Here is an 18,469-nt window from a genome sequence, read left to right on the forward strand (position 1 = left end):
GTCTTTAAACCACTACATCACCTTTTAACCAATTATTATGGGAGAAGAAAAGAAAAAAAGTAGAGGATAACACAAAATAATATTGGTAAAAGTAGTACAAAAAAGATATGTCAATTAAGGAAATAACAGAGAGTAAAATTTCAGATAAAATAAAATAGAAGAAAAAAGTAATTTAAGTGATAGGCTGTTATGGATTGGCAAAAAAGTAATTTAAATTGTGAATTTAAATTTGACTCAATAACAACTTACCATATGTGATTTGTTGTGAAAATATTGTGGACGTAGCACTTCTCAAAAAAATATGACCATCTCTAACCAATCAGTTGAGGTTTTACAGCGGACTCCATAAATTTTGGGACTATACTTTTATTGTTGTTGTATTATAGGAGAAGAAAGTAACAAACTATATAGGTGAAAATTGTGATTAACTTATTACAAGGGTGTTACAATATTTTAATCCGATGATCAAGTTTATGAGTAGAGTAGGTTTGACTGGGATTTGTAACAGGATGAAAAAAAAAAAAATCTAAGATGACAACAAGTTTAAAAATATACGGACCCAAATGAAGTTATAACAAACTTTTTTTTTTTTTTTTTTTTTTTTTTTGAGAAAGAAGTTATAACAACTTGAGGTCCAGAAAAATGTATTCGAGTGCGGTTAGCAGAAAATATCACTACGGCCCAACTGACCCAAATTCCGGATAACTATGGACTCTTTTTTGTTTTTGAGAAGGAGATAAATATGGACATGAGGAGCCGACAGGGCCCATTTTTAATCTCATTAATTATTATTATTATTTACCTAAAAACTTTAAACTTTTTATGAACACATATGACAATATTGTATTAAGATACAATATTTTTACAAAATATTGATGTGATCAACTTTTTATTGGTTTTCATATAGATTCACTATTAATATCGCTTTTTTATTTATCAATAATCACTCACCACATCAGCAGTTTGTAAAATAGTTTGTATCTATAACATTATTCAGATTTTAATAAACAATGAGGCTAAATTGCTAATTAGCTGGACTTTTTTTCTTTTTCTTTTTGGGAACTTATTTAATTTGACCTTGAATTAATTAATTTACAATTTTAAAAAAGATTACAAAAAAAGAAAATTATTGTCACAACTTATAATAAATCACCACAATTAGTTGATATATATACATTTACAACCATATACAAGTGTAAGGATACAAACATCAAACAGCCCAAGCCCACTTAGAATAGTGAGGATGGTGCAGTTTAACTAGGCTCAAATCAATAGATATTTGTAAGAGAGTGGGTTAAACAAAAAAGGAGGGGGCTTAGCTCGAGGACAAAAATAGGGGAGAATAGCTACGAATCAAAGTTGATGTGTATATAAGGCTTATCACAAGCTTGCCCGAGGAGGCAATTCTTACACAGAATGATACTCTGTTCATGTTCTTCTCTTAATGTTCTTGTTCTAATTCCTCCCTCTCCGATACTTCTTTTTTGGATCCCTCTCATCTGGAATTTCCCTTCCCTTGTATACTTCTCAGCATTTCACATCTTGGCCCCTCATCTCCACCTACCCAAATTCTCATCATGACACCTGCCCTCTTAAACTTCTGATGAAGGTAGTAAAAGGAGCTACTTAGCTGTGAACTCCACTGTTCAGGTCATTTCCTTATCAATGCAGCTGATAAAGCTGTTGCCAGCCATTTAATGCAGAGGCAGTAAGCTACTTCTCATTGAAAACTTCCCTTACCCTCCATGATTCTCTCTCCACACCTTGTCCTTCCCAATTGAATCTCCCAAAAGTCCTTTGTCTCTACTCCTCCTCGAGTGGATTCCCTCTTCGGGCTTATGATGCCTTAATAATAATGATAACAGCTCAATGATCCATTCCTTGGTCCTTGGGCCCCCACAACAAGTTTTAAAAATAAAATTCCATCATTTTAGGACATTATATTTTTATCCATCTTGTTTGTTAAATAAAATAAATTGATGAAAATAAATCTTAATACAAATATTTTTAAAAATATTTCATTATGGAAAAAGATTAAAAATTCGTCCAAACACAAGTACAACATTTAATTTTTTCTTGGGAAAAGCTTTCATTTTAGTGTTTGTTTTGAAACAATTTATTTAGCTTTTTATTGAATTTTTTATTTATTGAAAATACGGTAGATAAAACTTAAAGAAAAATGTTATGTTCACAATATTTTCACATCAAATACTAAATGACATATTTTTACTAGCAGATATTGGTAGGTAAAAAAAGTAATTTTAATTGTAAGTTTAACTTATAATTAATAATAACTTATCATTTCATATTTGTTGTGAAAATGTTGTAGATGTAACAGTTCTCAAACTGTTTTTTAAAAAATAATTATGATATGTTACCAAGCTTACATCTCGAACATTTTTAAATTTAAAAGATAAAAACTAAATAAAATAAATAAAAGACTCGTGAAACTCACAAATAATAGGAAAAGAATGTAGGATGAAAGACCATATAGACAGATGGCCAAATTAGACACTTATATGGAATGTAAATCAGAAATTTATTTATTTTTTTTATAGTTTTATTTCCTTAATAAAAGCTATTTTATTTTTGGTTTTGGAGAAACCTTAATAAAAGCTAAAAGGAGATAAAGAAAAGAAAAGATTGAGGTAGTTTAAACTTTAAAGAGTTCTTTTCTTTTTTGATAAGAACTTTAAAGAGTTCTTATTTTGTTGTGTTTTATTTTTATTTGAAAGAGTGTCTTGGGAGAATGTACCATGTAAAATGTGTTAGTATTTACCCCAACTTCACGTCTCCTTTTCTCAACACAAACACCGAAAGAGAGACCCAAACGAAAGCACATAAAAAAAGACAAAACACACACGCACACCGGGACTCCATGTTTCTCATCATTTAAAAAAAAAAAAAAAAATTCAACAAAATTCCTCTTTCTTCCACGCAACCAAACAAACCTCTCCTCTTCTCTGTCTCTCTTCGGTTTCTTCTCTGCTTGAATCAATACCTTGTTGCTTCGTCTTTCTCAAATCAACCTTTGAAATTCATTGATTTTCGTTGTTTTTGCACCAAATTCTTTTCTGGGTACCGTTTAAATTCACTTAATCTCCTTTATTTGTTGCTCTCTTGGTCTGGTTACTCTTATTCTTTCGTGGGTCTCAGGTAATTTTTTGTTTTCTGCAGCAAATTTAGTTATACTTGTTGTACGGTTCTTTTAACCTATCATGTTGTGCAATCTAATATTATAACTGTTAACTTTATCTCTGAAAATTCGTGGTTATTTTTATTTTTTATGGGTTTGAACTTTGAAGTGCTTTTTGTAATTTTGCATTTATATGTGTATTTCTGTTTGGCTCCTAGTTACAAAACCCAGCTCCTTTCTAGCTAATTGCGCTTAAAAAGTGTCAAGGAAACAATCATAGAGTAAGATTGGTCTAGTTTTTGGATTATGTTGGTATGTTGTTGTAGAAAAGTTGTAATTTTTGTACTTTCCTGTGATTACCCAATTGGGAATTGGTATATATGTTTATTTATATGCTAAAAGATTATCTGGGTTCTGTTTTATTTCTATATTTCGCTTGGGTTCTAACTCTATAACTGATTTTATTTTTTGTAGAGGTTCTGATTGAATTGGCTTTTCTGCGAAACTCAAATTTGAGTCATTGCATTGTCTAGTTTATATCTACTGGTTAGTGAATTATTATTATTATTTTTTTAATATGCTTCTTAGTTCTTATAAATTTCTTCCACACAAAAGTTTGGTGAAATGTAGTGTGTTTCAATTCATCATGTTAATGTGCCTGTTCAAATATTAGCTTGTTCTTAGTATTTGGACTTCATTCTGTTTCATAAGGAAGCCATATTTTCACTTTGCCTTGTTACGTCCTGTGCAGTCATAGTCTCAAAAGGATTTTTTTTTTTTCAGTTAGTGGGGGTCGGTTTAGGGACAGTTAGGTAATGATGTAAGGTTATGTGTTTCATATACTGATATTTTAAATTAAGAAGTTAAGACTAGCATTCTTCAAGCATAATAAAATCATATATGTTTCTATTTGGGCTGCGGATTGAAGTGCTTGTAATGGTAATATGATGTACTAGCTGTGAACCTGTGTTCCAACTTCCAATGAAGAAATCCCTTCTGCATTGATAAATTGTTCCAGTGAGCCTAAGGGCTACTAATGATATAGAGCTGAATGGGAACTCGTGTGAAAGCATCTTTTTATTTTTTTATTTTATTTAAAAATTTTTTAATTTGACTGGCTGCATGTTTTGGGAAGTATACATTGCGATTCTATTTTGGAATTCATCTATCTCCAGATCCTCATCCTTTTTGGGCATGACATTATAGCAGTTTCTTGCCTCTCTTTCTCTCTTCATGGAGATATTGTATTTGCTCCTTTGTGGTAAACCAAATCTAACTCGGAAAGATGCTGTGTATTGTCTCATAGAATAAATTAGAAGGCATCACTCTTTCGTATTACTTAACTTTAATTTTAGTATATTTCCTGTTCTCTTGATGAACAAACTTACCCTTAATTTACATCTTTGTATTGCTACGTTTGCCGGATTGGTAGAGGAAATCCAATTTGTTAGTGGCACTAAATAAGGTTTTGTTGAATTTTGGATGCTTATTTTTGTCCAAGATTAGTACCAATTTGGGATATGATCTTTGATAAAGAACTACACTTAATGAAAAGGTATCCACTGAATTACATTTTCCTATAAAAAGGAAAAAAGGTCTATTATACTAAAGATCTACTACAAATGTTCCTCAGCATTGCATTTTTTTAGAATATGAACCTTTTGATACGATGCAGCCAGATATATATGATTTTCCCCTCTTTATATATTTTTTTTTCTGACACTTGCATTCTTTGCTTTTGTGTTAGTCATACATACTATTAATTACTGGTAGTTCAATGGCTTATGCTTCAATGTGTCTCCTTATCCTTTTTATTATAATACAAGTCTTTATCAGTTTCTAAAGGTTGTGAGATACTTTGTGAGATTAGGTATCTAAAATGCATGCTATATTCTAGATTGCTTATATGTTGCCTTGTTGTATCCTGAATCCTTTTATTGCTCTTTATGGTGAAAAGATGGCCTCTCTTATGTTATATTGTGACTTTTTTTTTCCTTTCTTTTTAAAATTTAATTTTATTGGTATCTTACACAAACATCTAAGTGGGTCTTGAATCCATGGCCTCACCCTCCACCTTATTTGGTGTCAATTGAGTAAGAGCTCATTGGCTCAGGGGAGTGGGGGATTACAGTTTCAATCTAAGGGGAAGCATTATAGGGTAGATAGGGGGTAGATTAGGATTTCTAACACAGCTCAAAAGAAAAAAAAGAAAGAAATATATCTTGTGACTCACAAATAAGAAAAAACAGCCATGTGTCGCTTCCTTTCCTTTTGTTATTAAATTTGATAAGTTAGGGTCATATATCCATCATAATTACAGGCAGGCCTTGGTGTGTGTCTATATATATATTTGGATAAGTAAAAGATAACTTGTCATTATAAATGGAGATGTGGGGTATTGATCCCCGTACCTCTTGCATGCTAAGTGAGCACTCTACCATCTGAGCTACATCTCCTTTAAGTTCTTCCCTACCATCTCTCCCTTCCTCTATCTTAAAGGTGTTAAAATTATATCTTATGATTAAAATTACATCTTATGATTCTTATGCAAAAGAAAAAGAAATGCAATATTCTAATTCTTATTACAAGTGCCAGGTTAATACCATTGACTTTCCTGAGTTCTATGTAACATATATATACAAGTTCAATGGCTTAGATTTTTCTTCCTATGTCTTGTGAAGTTTATAAATTTTGGTTGTTATCCAAAGTAACTAAATTCTTCACGATTTAGACATAATTTGGGATGAATTTGTCATCTAATTATTATGGATTACCATCATTTGACTGATTTTATCAACTGATTTTAGTGCATGTTTATTGTGGATCTTCCTGGTATTGTTGTTACTAGTTTTCTTAGTTTTTGCTGACATGTAAATGATTTTAATTCATGATCACAGGGGCTAATTTGGCATTCTTTACAGAAAATTTCCTTAATAGTTTTAATTGGTTCGGGGAATGGACAGGCTGTATTTGCCTACTGTCAGTCTTTGTGAATGATGTTCAGTGGGCCAAACGGTGCAAATCCTCTCAGTATATTCAAATGGAAACGGCGTGGTGAATCATCTTTGGCAGAAAGCTTGCTTAAGGATGTGCCTCCTGAAATTGAATTGTCTGACTATGGAAGGGTACCACCAAGTCCTGGAAGTGAGAGCCCTTCGGGGCTTCTTTATGGTGAGAGTTTGAATGTGGAACCGATTGCTGATTTGGACCTGTTCTTTGAAAGGCTTTACAGCTACTATTCTCAGAAAGGGCTTCGGTCAATCATTATAAAATGGATATTTGAGCTTCTAATGCTAGCCTTTGTCATTGTTTACTCTGGATTCTTCTTATTAGTAGTTGATTGGAATTTTCTTTGGAATGCGAAGTGTGGGATGGATGCCATTGAATCTAAAAATAAGCCCTGTGATCTTGTTAAGGAAGCTCTTCATCAACACCCATTAACCCCTCTAACACTCACCAGAGCTATCATTGTTGGATATTTAGGGTTATTATCCATTTATTGGATCTTTTGTTTTTTGAGGTTTTTTGCTCAATTGAAGGACACTCTGGGGATTCGTCACTTTTATTGCAACAAGTAAGACTGAGAATAATTTTATCTATATAAACATTGAATGGCTTAAAAGCATTCTTTTGTCTTTTGCCTAAAGTGTCTTTGTTTTTGGTTTTTTGTTAACTTCATCATTACATTACAATAAGCAAGGTAATTCTCTTCTTGCAGTCTCCATGTTACGGACGATGAAATCAAAACAATGCCATGGGCAACAATTCTTGAAAAGGTTGTTCGACTGCAAAGTTCACAGCAGCTTTGTGTGGTTAAGGATCTCTCTGCTCATGATATTGTGATGCGATTGATGCGCAAGGAGAACTACTTGATTGGAATGCTCAACAAGGGGGTGCTTGCATTCCCAGTCTCCCAGTGGGTTCCTGGTGTTGGGCCAATGGTCAAAATTGGCTCAGATGGAAGACAACATCGTTTGATACTGACAAAGACCCTTGAGTGGGCCTTAAATTGGTGCATCCTGCAGAGCATGTTTGATCGGTATGTAACATATGTTGCATATAAAGCATGAATAACTGACTTTGATAAAAGTCTTGAACATATATTCACATGAGATGTGTATATTCAATTTCATACTTACATATTCAGCATGATCTACCTTGTTAACTTCTGCAATGAGTGCAAGGAAAACAGTTTTCCCTCTCTTTTTTGGAAACATATTACAATATATTTTTTTAAATTATTCAACCAGTCTGATGCATCATGCATTAATTGTAAAAGTTGCTAAATTTATCTGGTGGCTTCATTTGAAAAGGTGCATGACAGAATGCTGATGATCCTCTATGCTTTCCATGATCTATGATGATTCCATAATTTGAATGTTCTCTTTCTGCAGAAACTTCTGTGTGAAAAGGGACTTTATATCTAATCCTATGACATTAAAGAGAAGGCTGAAGGTTGTTGGGCTTGCAATGCTTCTTCTTTCTCCATTTATTGCCATATTCATGTTAGTGTTTCTCTTCCTGCGGCATGCTGAACAGTTCTATCATCATCCAAGCATTGCATTATCTCGAAGGTGGTCTACTTTGTCAAAGTGGCTTTTTAGGCAATACAATGAGGTAATTATTATTTTATTGCTCTTTTATCAAGATCATCCAAAATTTTACCTGTGCTTAAAATATGGGTATGATTCAGTATGCTTGTTATCTTTGTCTGTCTATTACATCTTTTATTGACAGCAACTTTTTTATGTGAATGACATTAGAATCTTGTCCTTTAACCAAAGAAAAGAATGCTATAATGATGGGAATGAATAGTGATTCAAATAATAAAACTCTAATCATTACCACAGCTTTGTTGTTTTATTTATTTATTATTATTTGCTTAGAGAATCTGTGTGATTTTTTTTGCTATAAATTGTGACTTGTACTGAATGTATCATGCTGCAAAGCTTTCAAAGAGAATTCTTAGGCAAAATTTTCTGTATAGGAAGTTCGGATGCCTATCATGTGGGTTCCATTAGTCTGACCAGGTGGCACAGGGTCAGGGATGACAGTTAAATTAAAAACAGAGGTCACAATGGGAATTATGAAGATAATTTATAGGATATATGCAGGCTCACTTGACTGACTTGTAATGTTGAAACATCAAGCTCTTATACCAAAATTTACCAAAGGTGATGCAGGAAAAAATTCTCAATTCTCAATTCTCAAGGAATTCGAGAATAAACACAAGAATAGAAAAATAAAAATACACTTAAGAATCAACACTTAGGCTTGCTTTGAATTATTATCAAGTGAGAGAAACAAAAATTGTGAATTTTTTGCTTTGGGTTGCTTGGAATCAGTATTAAGCTATTGAAGCAAAAATTTCCAACAAACATATTTGTTACTCAAGCAAAATTCTCTGTATTAGGGTACAATTGCATGCTTATATTGACTACTACGACTAAACTTTAATCCTATTTACTTGGGTCAAATTCAAATCATTGATTTACGAAAATAACCTTGATTTTAAGAAATTAATTAAAACATAAAATATAATAATAATAACCTAATTAACAAATAAAATTCAATGGACCAATAGAAGAAAAAAAAAGTTGACTACTAAATTTAAGTGAAACTAAATTAAAAAAAAAAAAGTCTTTATGCTTCTTGCATCATTCTCTCTTGGTTGGAGAAACTTTACCTTGCTTTTGAAGTGTATATGGATAAGAATTTAAAACTCTTGCACTTGTACCAATGCTAGAAGAACCTTTGTTAATACTATGAACAGAGAAGTTTTGTGTTCCTCCATATCATAAAATTTGTCTAGAATGATAAATCAATGGGTGAAAAAGTTTTGCAAACAATATCACTGTCTTAATCCATGGAGAGCATCATTGTAACAAGCTTTCCACTTCATGCATCATGGAGGGTTGATCAGTGGCAGATGCATCAACACACTTAAACTTTCCACAATATGTATACTCTCTAATTCTTTTCTTTGTTGTTGAAATTTCTCTTTATCACGTAGTGGGAATCTTCCTTCTTAATGATAAGCGATATACTTGGCTCTCCAGCAGTCGATATTAAGTTCACTGCACGTGTTTGAGATATTCTGATGTTTAGGTTTTGCAACACGTTCTTCTTGTTGCCCTGGTTGTCATTGCTAACATATGATTATCGTATTTAATGTGTATCACTTTTTGTTTTTGCACTATTTAAGTGATTACTATCTTTTTTTTCTTTTTTGTACATGTAACAGGTGGACCATTTGTTCAAACACCGAATCAATAGCAGCAGTGTAGAGCATGCGTCTAATTATCTCAAGCAATTTCCTTCTCCTATTATTTCTATTATTGCAAAGTTCATCTCCTTTGTATCTGGCGGCTTTGCTGCAATTTTGATAATCATTGCATTTCTGGAGGAGTCACTGCTAGAGGGCCATGTACTAAATTCTTACATCTTTTACTTTGATGGTGTAATAGACCTTATGTTAAAATTTTGATAATCATAGCTGTTATTATTTATTTATTTGTTCATTTTTGTCTCTCTTTTAAACATGCAGATATTTGGTCGCAACTTGATTTGGTATGCTGCTGTTTTTGGAGCTATTACAGCTATAAGCCGGTCTGCTGTTACAGATGAGCTTCTAGTCCATGATCCTGAGGGAGAAATGTCTATGGTGGTCCAACATACACATTATATGCCAAGGAGATGGCGTAGCAAAGAAAATACTGAGAAGGTCCGCATGGAGTTTGAAACCCTATTCAAGGTAGTCATGCTTATCTCTTTCTTATACTTCTTCCTCAACCAACCCCCCCACCCCCCCACCAAAAAAAAAAAAAAAAATCCCCCAGCGGTGGTAAATAATAATTTATTAGATGAAGAAGAAGGCAATACATTTAAGCAATATGTATAGAATTCCTCAAAAGAATTACATTCTAAAGGATAATTGATATAATGTTAAGAAGTTGTCCAGCATAATCATCACAAAAAAGGATAGTGTTGTCCTCAAACAATATGTGTGATATCATCATTTTACCTTTGGTTCCGTCACCAACCTAAATTCCTGCTAGGAGCTTGCCCTCAACAGTCAACAGCTCTTCTAAAAAACTTAAAGTAATCACCCCCCCCCCCCCCCCCCCCCCCCCCCCTTCCCCCCCCCAAAAAAAGAACATAGGTGATGATAGATCCCGTGGCCTCTGCCATTAAAACTTTTGAAATAATTAAAACAGATGGAGTGACTTTCACTGATATGGGAAGTCTAACTTAGAGTCTTAGATGTGCAAGAAAACCCATTTCTTCCATCTCTCCAAAAGAGGGGGGTTTTCACTCTTCACAGGAGGCGGTAAAGATACCTCGTTAAAGGCAGAGGAGTATCAGCGAAAACATTCTTCTGGCTCACGAACTGGTCCGTAACTTTCACAGAGAGACAAAGGAGCTCCTAAGTTTTGTGCCAAGTTAGATATTTGCAAGGCGTACGACTCCATTCCTTGGGATGCTAGGGCGAATCAGCTACCACGTCCTGGCAAAAAGTCTTACCAAATCTGAATCTATCAACCTACCAAATAAATGTGGCAATACCAGTTTACCTGATCATATTTCTTCTCTGTCAAGCTTGCAAATGCCACCACTATAATCTGCCATCTAGACTCTCATTAATGATAAATACCAAATCTAGAATCGATCAAAAGTCCTCCACAATCAAGCTAATTGGTCAAAAGCCCTTTATATTCTGATCCCTAAGCATTTCTTCGTTCCAAATCTTCAAATCCTCTTTGAGGGGCTTTCAACTTCTTGGCCGACACAAAGCTTGGCTGTCCTTGAACTTCATAGTTATTCCATCATTTTTGAACATTTTCCATGAAACCCTCCTTGGGCCACATATTTTTGAACCTAAATTTGCTCTTACCCCTTTTCAGTCCTCCACAATCAAAGGAGGATCAGGGAATGATTAGAAACAGGTGTAGGAAGAAGTTGTACATCATCTGAAAATTGTTCTTCCCATCCAACAGAAGCTAAGAATCTGTTTACGTGAGACATGAAGGCTGATCTTGGTTATTTGACCAAGTATATGAGTCACCTTCAAGTGAAAAATCTGAAAATTCTACCATAGCTACTTTAAATTTGTCACAGCAAATCTCTCACCAAGAAACTGCATCACTTTAAAGTCCCTTGTTCGGCACCACTGCACCCTCCATCTATCTTTACCTTTTTTGCATTTCTTCCCACAAACCAGTTCTCACTTAATCATTATTTGGGCAATGCACCCCACCTAATACCCAAACTAAATAATTGTCAACATTTTGAACAAGCAAAGCACTGAAAAATTCCCTATCAGAACTTTATCTTCTCCACAACCTTTTGATCCCACATTAAAGGAGTGCTGCCTGCAGTCACATTGGCTTCACAATTTACCCAATCCATATAAGGACCCCTCCACAAACTTCTAACCATATTCTTGGAAATTTCTCACTATTGGTTTCTTGAAGACAAACCACATCCTCCTTCCATTCCTTAACATATTTTTCACCACTAATCTTTGTTCTGTATTATTTACCCCTTTTAACATTTTGTAGAATCATCTTCAGCTTCATTTTGGACAAAGCAACAAACCAGAAATCTTTTTATTTTCCCCTCTGCCGCTGCCCTGCATAATCTGAGCAATATAGGAAAATTATTGGATACTCCGGGAGTATACTCCCTCCCTCTCACATAGGGGTGAGTCCCATGGAAATTTCTCACTATTGGTTTCTTGAAGACAAACCACGTCCTCCTTCCATTCCTTAACATATTTTTCACCACTAATCTTTGTTCTGTATTATGTACCCCTTTAACATTTTGTAGAATCATCTTCAGCTTCATTTTGGACAAAGCAACAAACCAGAAATCTTTTTATTTTCCCCTCTGCCGCTGCCCTGCATAATCTGAGCATTATAGGAAAATTATTGGATACTCTGGGAGTATACTCCCTCCCTCTCACATAGGGGTGAGTCCCATGGAAATTTCTCACTATTGGTTTCTTGAAGACAAACCACGTCCTCCTTCCATTCCTTAACATATTTTTCACCACTAATCTTTGTTCTGTATTATGTACCCCTTTAACATTTTGTAGAATCATCTTCAGCTTCATTTTGGACAAAGCAACAAACCAGAAATCTTTTTATTTTCCTCTCTACCACTGCCCTGCTCCATCTGAGCATTATAGGAAAATTAGTGGGTAGTCCAGGAGTATACTCCCTCCCTCTCACATAGGGGTGAGTTTCGTGCTAGGTGGGACTCACCTCTATGTGAGAGGGAGGGAGTATACTCCCGGACTACCCAATAACAACCAAGCATCATAACTAACAGAAGAGACTAAGTTCTGCAACTCCTTATTTCCTTTTACAGAACCAGGGGCCCTCTGGTTGGAGCCATCATTGCCTTTCTCAGAAATTATGATTCCTGGATGGATTGAGAAAAGAAAAAAGAAAAAAGAAAAAAGAAAAAGAAGAATAAGATTTTATGAGCTTCAAGTTGGCAAACCAAAGATAATATTCATTGTTTATTAGAAAAAAGGATTTTTAACTATTTCTGTACTCATGAAACTCCCTCCCTCTCTCTGATGCAGTACACTATAATTATGCTACTTGAGGAGATGGCCTCAATTTTCCTCACTCCATATCTACTAATGTTTGTGGTCCCAAAGGTTGTCTCAGTTCCTTATATCATTTTACTTCTGCACCATAAATGTTAGTTTTTGAACTGACTTGTTCTGCATATATATGTTGCAGCGTGTGGATGACATATTGCAGTTCATTGCAGATTTTACAGTGAATGTTGAAGGTGTTGGTCATGTCTGCAGGTTGTTCCTCTGTTTTGATTTGGCATTTTGGCACTAACGATCTTGAGGCTTTATTTATCTTTTATTTTTTTGGTTCTCAACATTGACAAGATACGCTTTTCTTTCTCTTTCCTGATCTTTTGACAGTTTCAGCGTCTTTGACTTTCAAAAGCATGGCAATAGCAATTATGGTTCACCATACAATGCACCTCGCACTGAGAGGAGTTCCCAAGGGAAGATGGAGAAATCATTTTTGAGGTATGATCGTATACGTATCTATGTTTCTCTGTTGGATTGATAAAAAAGCCAAGAATATTCTCTGTGCAGTTGTCACTGTCTTTTAACTCTCTCTCTTTCTCCGTTCCCTTTTAAATATAAATTTGACAAATGAGATTAAACCTCAACAACGCTGCAAGCCCCAGTACTGCTGTAACTATGATTCCTTCTTTCATCTCTATCTCCATTTCCTTTTCTTCCTCGGTTTTGAACTAGAGAATCCAAAATTTCATGTCTATGATTAATTGGGTTTTATGATTTATTTTTTGGTAAGTAAAAAAAAAAGAAAAAAAAGAATCAGAAACCCAATTAATCATAGCATGAAGGAAGATGATGAGTGGGGGAATGGTTATGATAGTAAGCTAGACGTTGGAATATAGCAGCAGTCACTTCCATGTGTAATTTATGAAGTTGTGGTTATCATGGTGCATTGTTGAGTGACAATGCAGTTTTCAAGTTATGTTTTCAAGTTATTATTTCCTACTCCTGCTCATTTTTCACTCTTCCTGTCCTGGTTGCAGCTTTCAGAGTAGCTACCCTTCGTGGGAACCAAATGCCCTGGGAAACCAGTTCCTGTCAAATCTTAGAACTTTCAGGGAGCAAAGGCTGCAAGGACAGGGAAATAGACAGGCATATTCTCCTTCAAGAATGTGGCGAGGGAGCCCCATTTTTAGAGGCCATGGAGACAGACCCAACTTTCCACATAATAGTCCCGGAAATGGCTATAGGTTGAGTCCGCTGTGGCTAATTGATGCAGATCAAAAGAATCATCCGTATCTTCTTGATTGGTATTATACCTCACAACCTAACCACGTGACTGGTAGCTCCAGAGATGGTCCACTAGAACCTTTTGAAGCTACTGAGCAACATCCTGGAGATTATTGGATGCCATCCAACTTGACTCCAAATGAACCGAGGTACGCAGAATACTGGGGTGACCAGTTTGGGGATCGAACTCAATCTCATCTGAGGGCTTCTACATCATCTCCTTTCTTCCGGGATAGTGTACTACGGCATCATGATTCTAGCAATTTGGTAAACCCTACAAGGAGCCATTGGTGGGATAGAAGTGGTCCACATGGAACACAGCCCCAAACAAGTTTTCTGGAGCCTCCAGATTTCAATCAGCACACTCCAGCTAATTATTATGATAATTTGTCAGAAAGAAGCTCAAACGATCATGAGAACTTGCACTGGAGGGATGATAACAAATTATCCCGAACCACTTATATGGATGACTTAGAGGCAGGAGAATTCAATCTTCATTTTGATGATATATATAGTAGACCTCCGGAAACTCCAAGAATAAATCCAGACACAAGCATAGGGTGATCTGTTTGTTCCCTCCTAAGGTTCTAATAATTGGAATGCACATGGGTTTCCATTACACTGATGGTGATATCTCTTTTGGTTGTGTAAAGGAAACTATGTATTCTTTGTTGTATATAAATTCATTATGGGGTTAGTTTCTGAATAGGCCTCAAGGTTGATCTGGAAGGTTAACTAGTTCCAAAGTGTCACCAGAATCCTTCCAAAATTGTAAAAAACTATAAACAAATTATTCTAATAGACTACATTGGGTTATATTTTAACCCGTATATGAATTTAATAGTGTGGTTCCTGGGCATTTTGAGCACCTATTGATGTCTGTCCTTGTGCACGAGAAAATGGGTGTTTTACCTGATTGTAATTTGTGAGGGCAGTATTAAGTTTGAGGATAGCTTTGCTTTCAGAAATTATTTGGTATTCTATAATTATAGACGTAGAGTTCCTAGGAGTCGAACTATGGTAGGAAAATCCTAAGAATGAATTTAAGAGTGAGAATACCAGGGGCAATTAGCTTATTATGGTATTTATAGAAAATGCTTAGTGTGTCTCTATATATATATAATCCTTCTGTTTTTCCTTCTTTGTTGAAACATATTGGCGTTCTATGGCAGTTTTCAAATGGTGAGTTCAATTTCACATTGTCAAGGTTGATTTGGTAGGCTGAATTACTCTCTTTGTTCCGTGTTTGAAGTCTGTGAGTTTATTTGAATTTTGAACCAATATATACTTTGTTCTTTTACTTTTATAGCTTTCATAGATCTTTCTTGCGAGTTGTTACTTCTGTTACAACAGTGAGCTATTCATTCACGACCCTTCTTTAGAAAAGTAAAGGACAATCTTGATTGAAAAGGTTATTAGCAAAGAAAGAGATGGGGGAGACTTTGATTTTGTTACAATCAATCCCTATAGCTAAAGTGTTGGAAATAGATGGCAATGTTTTGGTTTGATGGATTATAACTTTACAAGAGGTGGGCATGATGGTGGTTGATCCCATTTCTGATTTTCTAGATTTTTATGGTGATATGGTTTTGATTGTGAGCTTATAAACAGGGTTTTGACAAATACAGTAAAGATGAGTGTGTTATGAGTTTAGTTTAGATACTTGGTGATAATCGGCTATGGTGATGGTGGTGATGGAGAATGAGGCGAAGATTATGGTTAACACAAGGTGGAACCCTTGGGTGAAACCTTGGTCTAGTTTTTTTTTTTTTTGATGAGAAATACGTGAATTTTATTCAAAAGAAGATAATAACATAGCATACTACAAGTGATTCAATGAAAGGTGGACATTCCTCCATCTCTGTTACAAAAAAATCAATATCTTTAGCATAGACTGCCAAAATATGTGCTGGTTTGTTGGCTTGTCTACTCACATGTGAGCACTCAAAAGAACAAAAATCTTGGAGTCGAAAGCGTGTCCCAGTGACGATGTGGGCGATAGAAGTCTGGGCATCCGTGGGGGTGGCAAGAGCATGTGAGACAGGCTTGAGTTAGTTTCAAAGATGACATCTTTGACCCCTACGTCCCATGCAAAGATAGATGCTTCATCCAGAGCCTTGGCTTCGGCATCCTTGAACTGTGTGGGCCGAAGATGGGCTTCTTGATACTCCATGAGCAGGAACCGAGCTTTTGCCATTATTTCGTGAGAAGTTTGGCAAGTGGCACCCATTCCTGTTTTGTTTCTGTTAAACCAGATACCCCATGCAGTCATAACAGTGAGTTCTGGTAGCTCAATCCCCATGTGTTGCGTGAAGATCAAGTGCCAAAGAAGATCCATGAAGTCCCTGTAGTAGACGCCGTGTCCATCGAAAGGTATATCCGAGGCCTTCCAAGTGTCTTGTGCTACGGTGCAATCCCAGAAAAGGTGACTAGTGGTCTCTGGGGCTAGACCAGGTAGGGCTATATATCCAGGACATGTCGGTGGCAGAGGTTGGCTCTTGTAGGGAGGATATTCTGGCAAGCACGCCAGGTAAAAATCTTGATTTTGTTTGGGACATGAAGGTTCCAGATCCTTCTTCAGAAGCTATTCTGGTTTGTCCCATGAGAAGTCTCCGTAGTAGGCAAGCTTTGGGTCCTAGATAGTGCCACCTTGTACGCGCTATTGACTATTGATAATGTCTTAAAATGTATACTTGTTATATATTTATGTGAGCGTTATCTCCTTATTAATATGCTTAATTTTTATAATTAAGTTATGATTTGCATTGGTCCCTATTATTTATCTTTACATAATTTCTTGAATAAGATATCATTCATTACGTGTAATTTTCAACTTTCAGGAAATCGTATGAAAAAGATGAGTTTACAAGAGTCTATAAGAGAATGGAGGCCAAACTAGAATTAAAGAGGAGCTAAAAGACCATGCTTAAATGTCTAAAGAGGTGTAGCCGGAGTGCTTGGGTCGTCTACCATATTTGGAAGCTTCAAATAGGAAAGGGATAATTACACATAACCCACCTGTAGTTTGGGCGAAAATCACTTTGCCTACCCGTGGTTTGAAAAGTATCACTTAACTCACCTGTGGTGTGTTTCTGTCACTCTCCGTAACTCACCTCGGTCTCTGCCGTTACAAAAACACCTTTTAACCCCAAAACAGAACATAACGCGAATCAAAACCCCCAAAACTCAAACACTTTTCAAGAGAGAGACCCGGGGTGCGATCAGCTTGTTCTTCGTGGTTTGGAGCGTGTGGAGAGGGAGAAAACACTTGTTTTGCATCATCGAACCTAGGCAAGGTATGTGTGACTGCTGTTCATCTGCATTTGGGTTTGTTCCTGATTTAGGGTTTCAGATTTTGTTCAAGTGTGAACTTATTGTGTGAAAGTCTAAATTTGTACTTCCCAGGAATCGTGTTATGTTGAGATGTCTTCATCAAGTGGTAATTTCTCGGGTTCATGTGGACATATGTGCAATGAGCAGACTTGTGTTTTGAGAACAAGTTTGAATTTGCACAATTTTGGGAGGAGGTTCTTGGGTTGTAGCCGTTATAAGGTTGGTCTTAAGTGTCCTTTCTTTGTTTGGATTGATAACCCAACCTGTCCTCGTGGGAATGAAACTGCACCTTTGGCTCTAGAGAAGATGTCTAGGCTTCAGACTGCTTTCCAACTTGCAAATGAGAGGGAAAGGACAGCTCTGGAAACGGCAGAAGAAGCTAGGCAAATGGCAGAAAAGGCTCTTGAAGAGGAAGCCAAAGCCAAGGAGAGGGAGAGAAAGACTCGAATTGTCTGTGCAAAAGCTAAGGAAAAAGCCATTCTTGCTGAAGAGAAGCAAAGAATGTGGAAGTCTGCATGCATTTTGTCATGGATCTTTTTTGTTATTGTTATGTTGTTGTGTTTTGGCTCAATTGAGTTCTTTGGAGTGAAGAGACCTAGATTGTTGCCCCTGAAGTAGTTAATTGGTTAGTAGAAATAGTTATGGCAATGGTGTTAATGAATTTGCATTGTAATAGCACTAGCCTACTGATGTAATGTTTTGATGTGTCAATGAATGAAGAATTGGTCAATTATTGAGTATTTTGTGCATATCATAACAACCATTCAATGGAAGAAGTAATGGTCAATTATCAATTTGGCTGTGCATACCATAACAACCATTCCACAATAAAAACTTCTATACACTATATTAGAAAAATATACTTGGACACAATTTGTAGTAGTAATAAATAAACTTCCATATAATTTGGCTGTGCATACCATAACAACCATTCCACAATAAAAATTTCCATACACTCTATTAGAAAAATATACTTGGACACAATTTGTAGTAGTAATAAATAAACTTTCATATAATCTAGTTTGGACAAATATTGTTCCATACAAACTGTAATATCACAACTTCCATATAACAACCTGGAGTGTATTGTACCTTAATTACAAAAAAGCACATTCCAAGGCCAGCAGTGATTGTTTTTTACACTAAATAAT

At 35.6% G+C, this 18,469-nt stretch overlaps 2 protein-coding genes across 3 annotated transcripts; both read left to right on the plus strand.

The window, feature by feature from the left end:
• The first annotated feature begins 2,825 nt into the window (after window positions 1-2,825).
• LOC126698400 (autophagy-related protein 9) lies at window positions 2,826-14,853 on the plus strand. Of its 2 annotated transcripts, XM_050395586.1 has the most exons (11): window positions 2,826-3,156; window positions 3,611-3,682; window positions 6,034-6,710; window positions 6,855-7,175; window positions 7,531-7,753; window positions 9,381-9,563; window positions 9,684-9,890; window positions 12,729-12,806; window positions 12,892-12,962; window positions 13,089-13,199; window positions 13,739-14,853. In XM_050395586.1, the coding sequence occupies exons 3-11, from the start codon at window positions 6,130-6,132 to the stop codon at window positions 14,547-14,549; spliced, it is 2,586 nt and encodes an 861-aa protein (XP_050251543.1). In that variant the 5' UTR covers window positions 2,826-3,156; window positions 3,611-3,682; window positions 6,034-6,129; the 3' UTR covers window positions 14,550-14,853. The 2 variants fall into 2 exon arrangements, with proteins under 2 accessions (XP_050251543.1, XP_050251544.1); XM_050395587.1 differs by lacking the exon at window positions 3,611-3,682.
• Window positions 14,854-17,149: 2,296 nt separating this feature from the next.
• On the plus strand, window positions 17,150-18,048 carry LOC126698401 (uncharacterized). The gene is made up of 2 exons (XM_050395588.1): window positions 17,150-17,281; window positions 17,391-18,048. The coding sequence occupies exon 2, from the start codon at window positions 17,409-17,411 to the stop codon at window positions 17,934-17,936; it is 528 nt and encodes a 175-aa protein (XP_050251545.1). The 5' UTR covers window positions 17,150-17,281; window positions 17,391-17,408; the 3' UTR covers window positions 17,937-18,048.
• The last annotated feature ends 421 nt before the right edge of the window (window positions 18,049-18,469 follow it).

Source organism: Quercus robur, chromosome 9 (assembly GCF_932294415.1).
Source record: "Quercus robur chromosome 9, dhQueRobu3.1, whole genome shotgun sequence".
Lineage (NCBI taxonomy): Eukaryota > Viridiplantae > Streptophyta > Magnoliopsida > Fagales > Fagaceae > Quercus > Quercus robur.

Bases quoted from the DNA above. Each gene is read 5' to 3' on its own strand.
- LOC126698400 (XM_050395586.1), top strand. From the start codon at position 6,130: ATGATGTTCAGTGGGCCAAACGGTGCAAATCCTCTCAGTATATTCAAA. The intron at 7,754-9,380 runs GTAATTATTATT...TACATGTAACAG, and splicing joins TTTTTAGGCAATACAATGAG to GTGGACCATTTGTTCAAACA. The intron at 12,807-12,891 runs GTTGTCTCAGTT...TATATGTTGCAG, and splicing joins TAATGTTTGTGGTCCCAAAG to CGTGTGGATGACATATTGCA.
- LOC126698401 (XM_050395588.1), top strand. From the start codon at position 17,409: ATGTCTTCATCAAGTGGTAATTTCTCGGGTTCATGTGGACATATGTGC.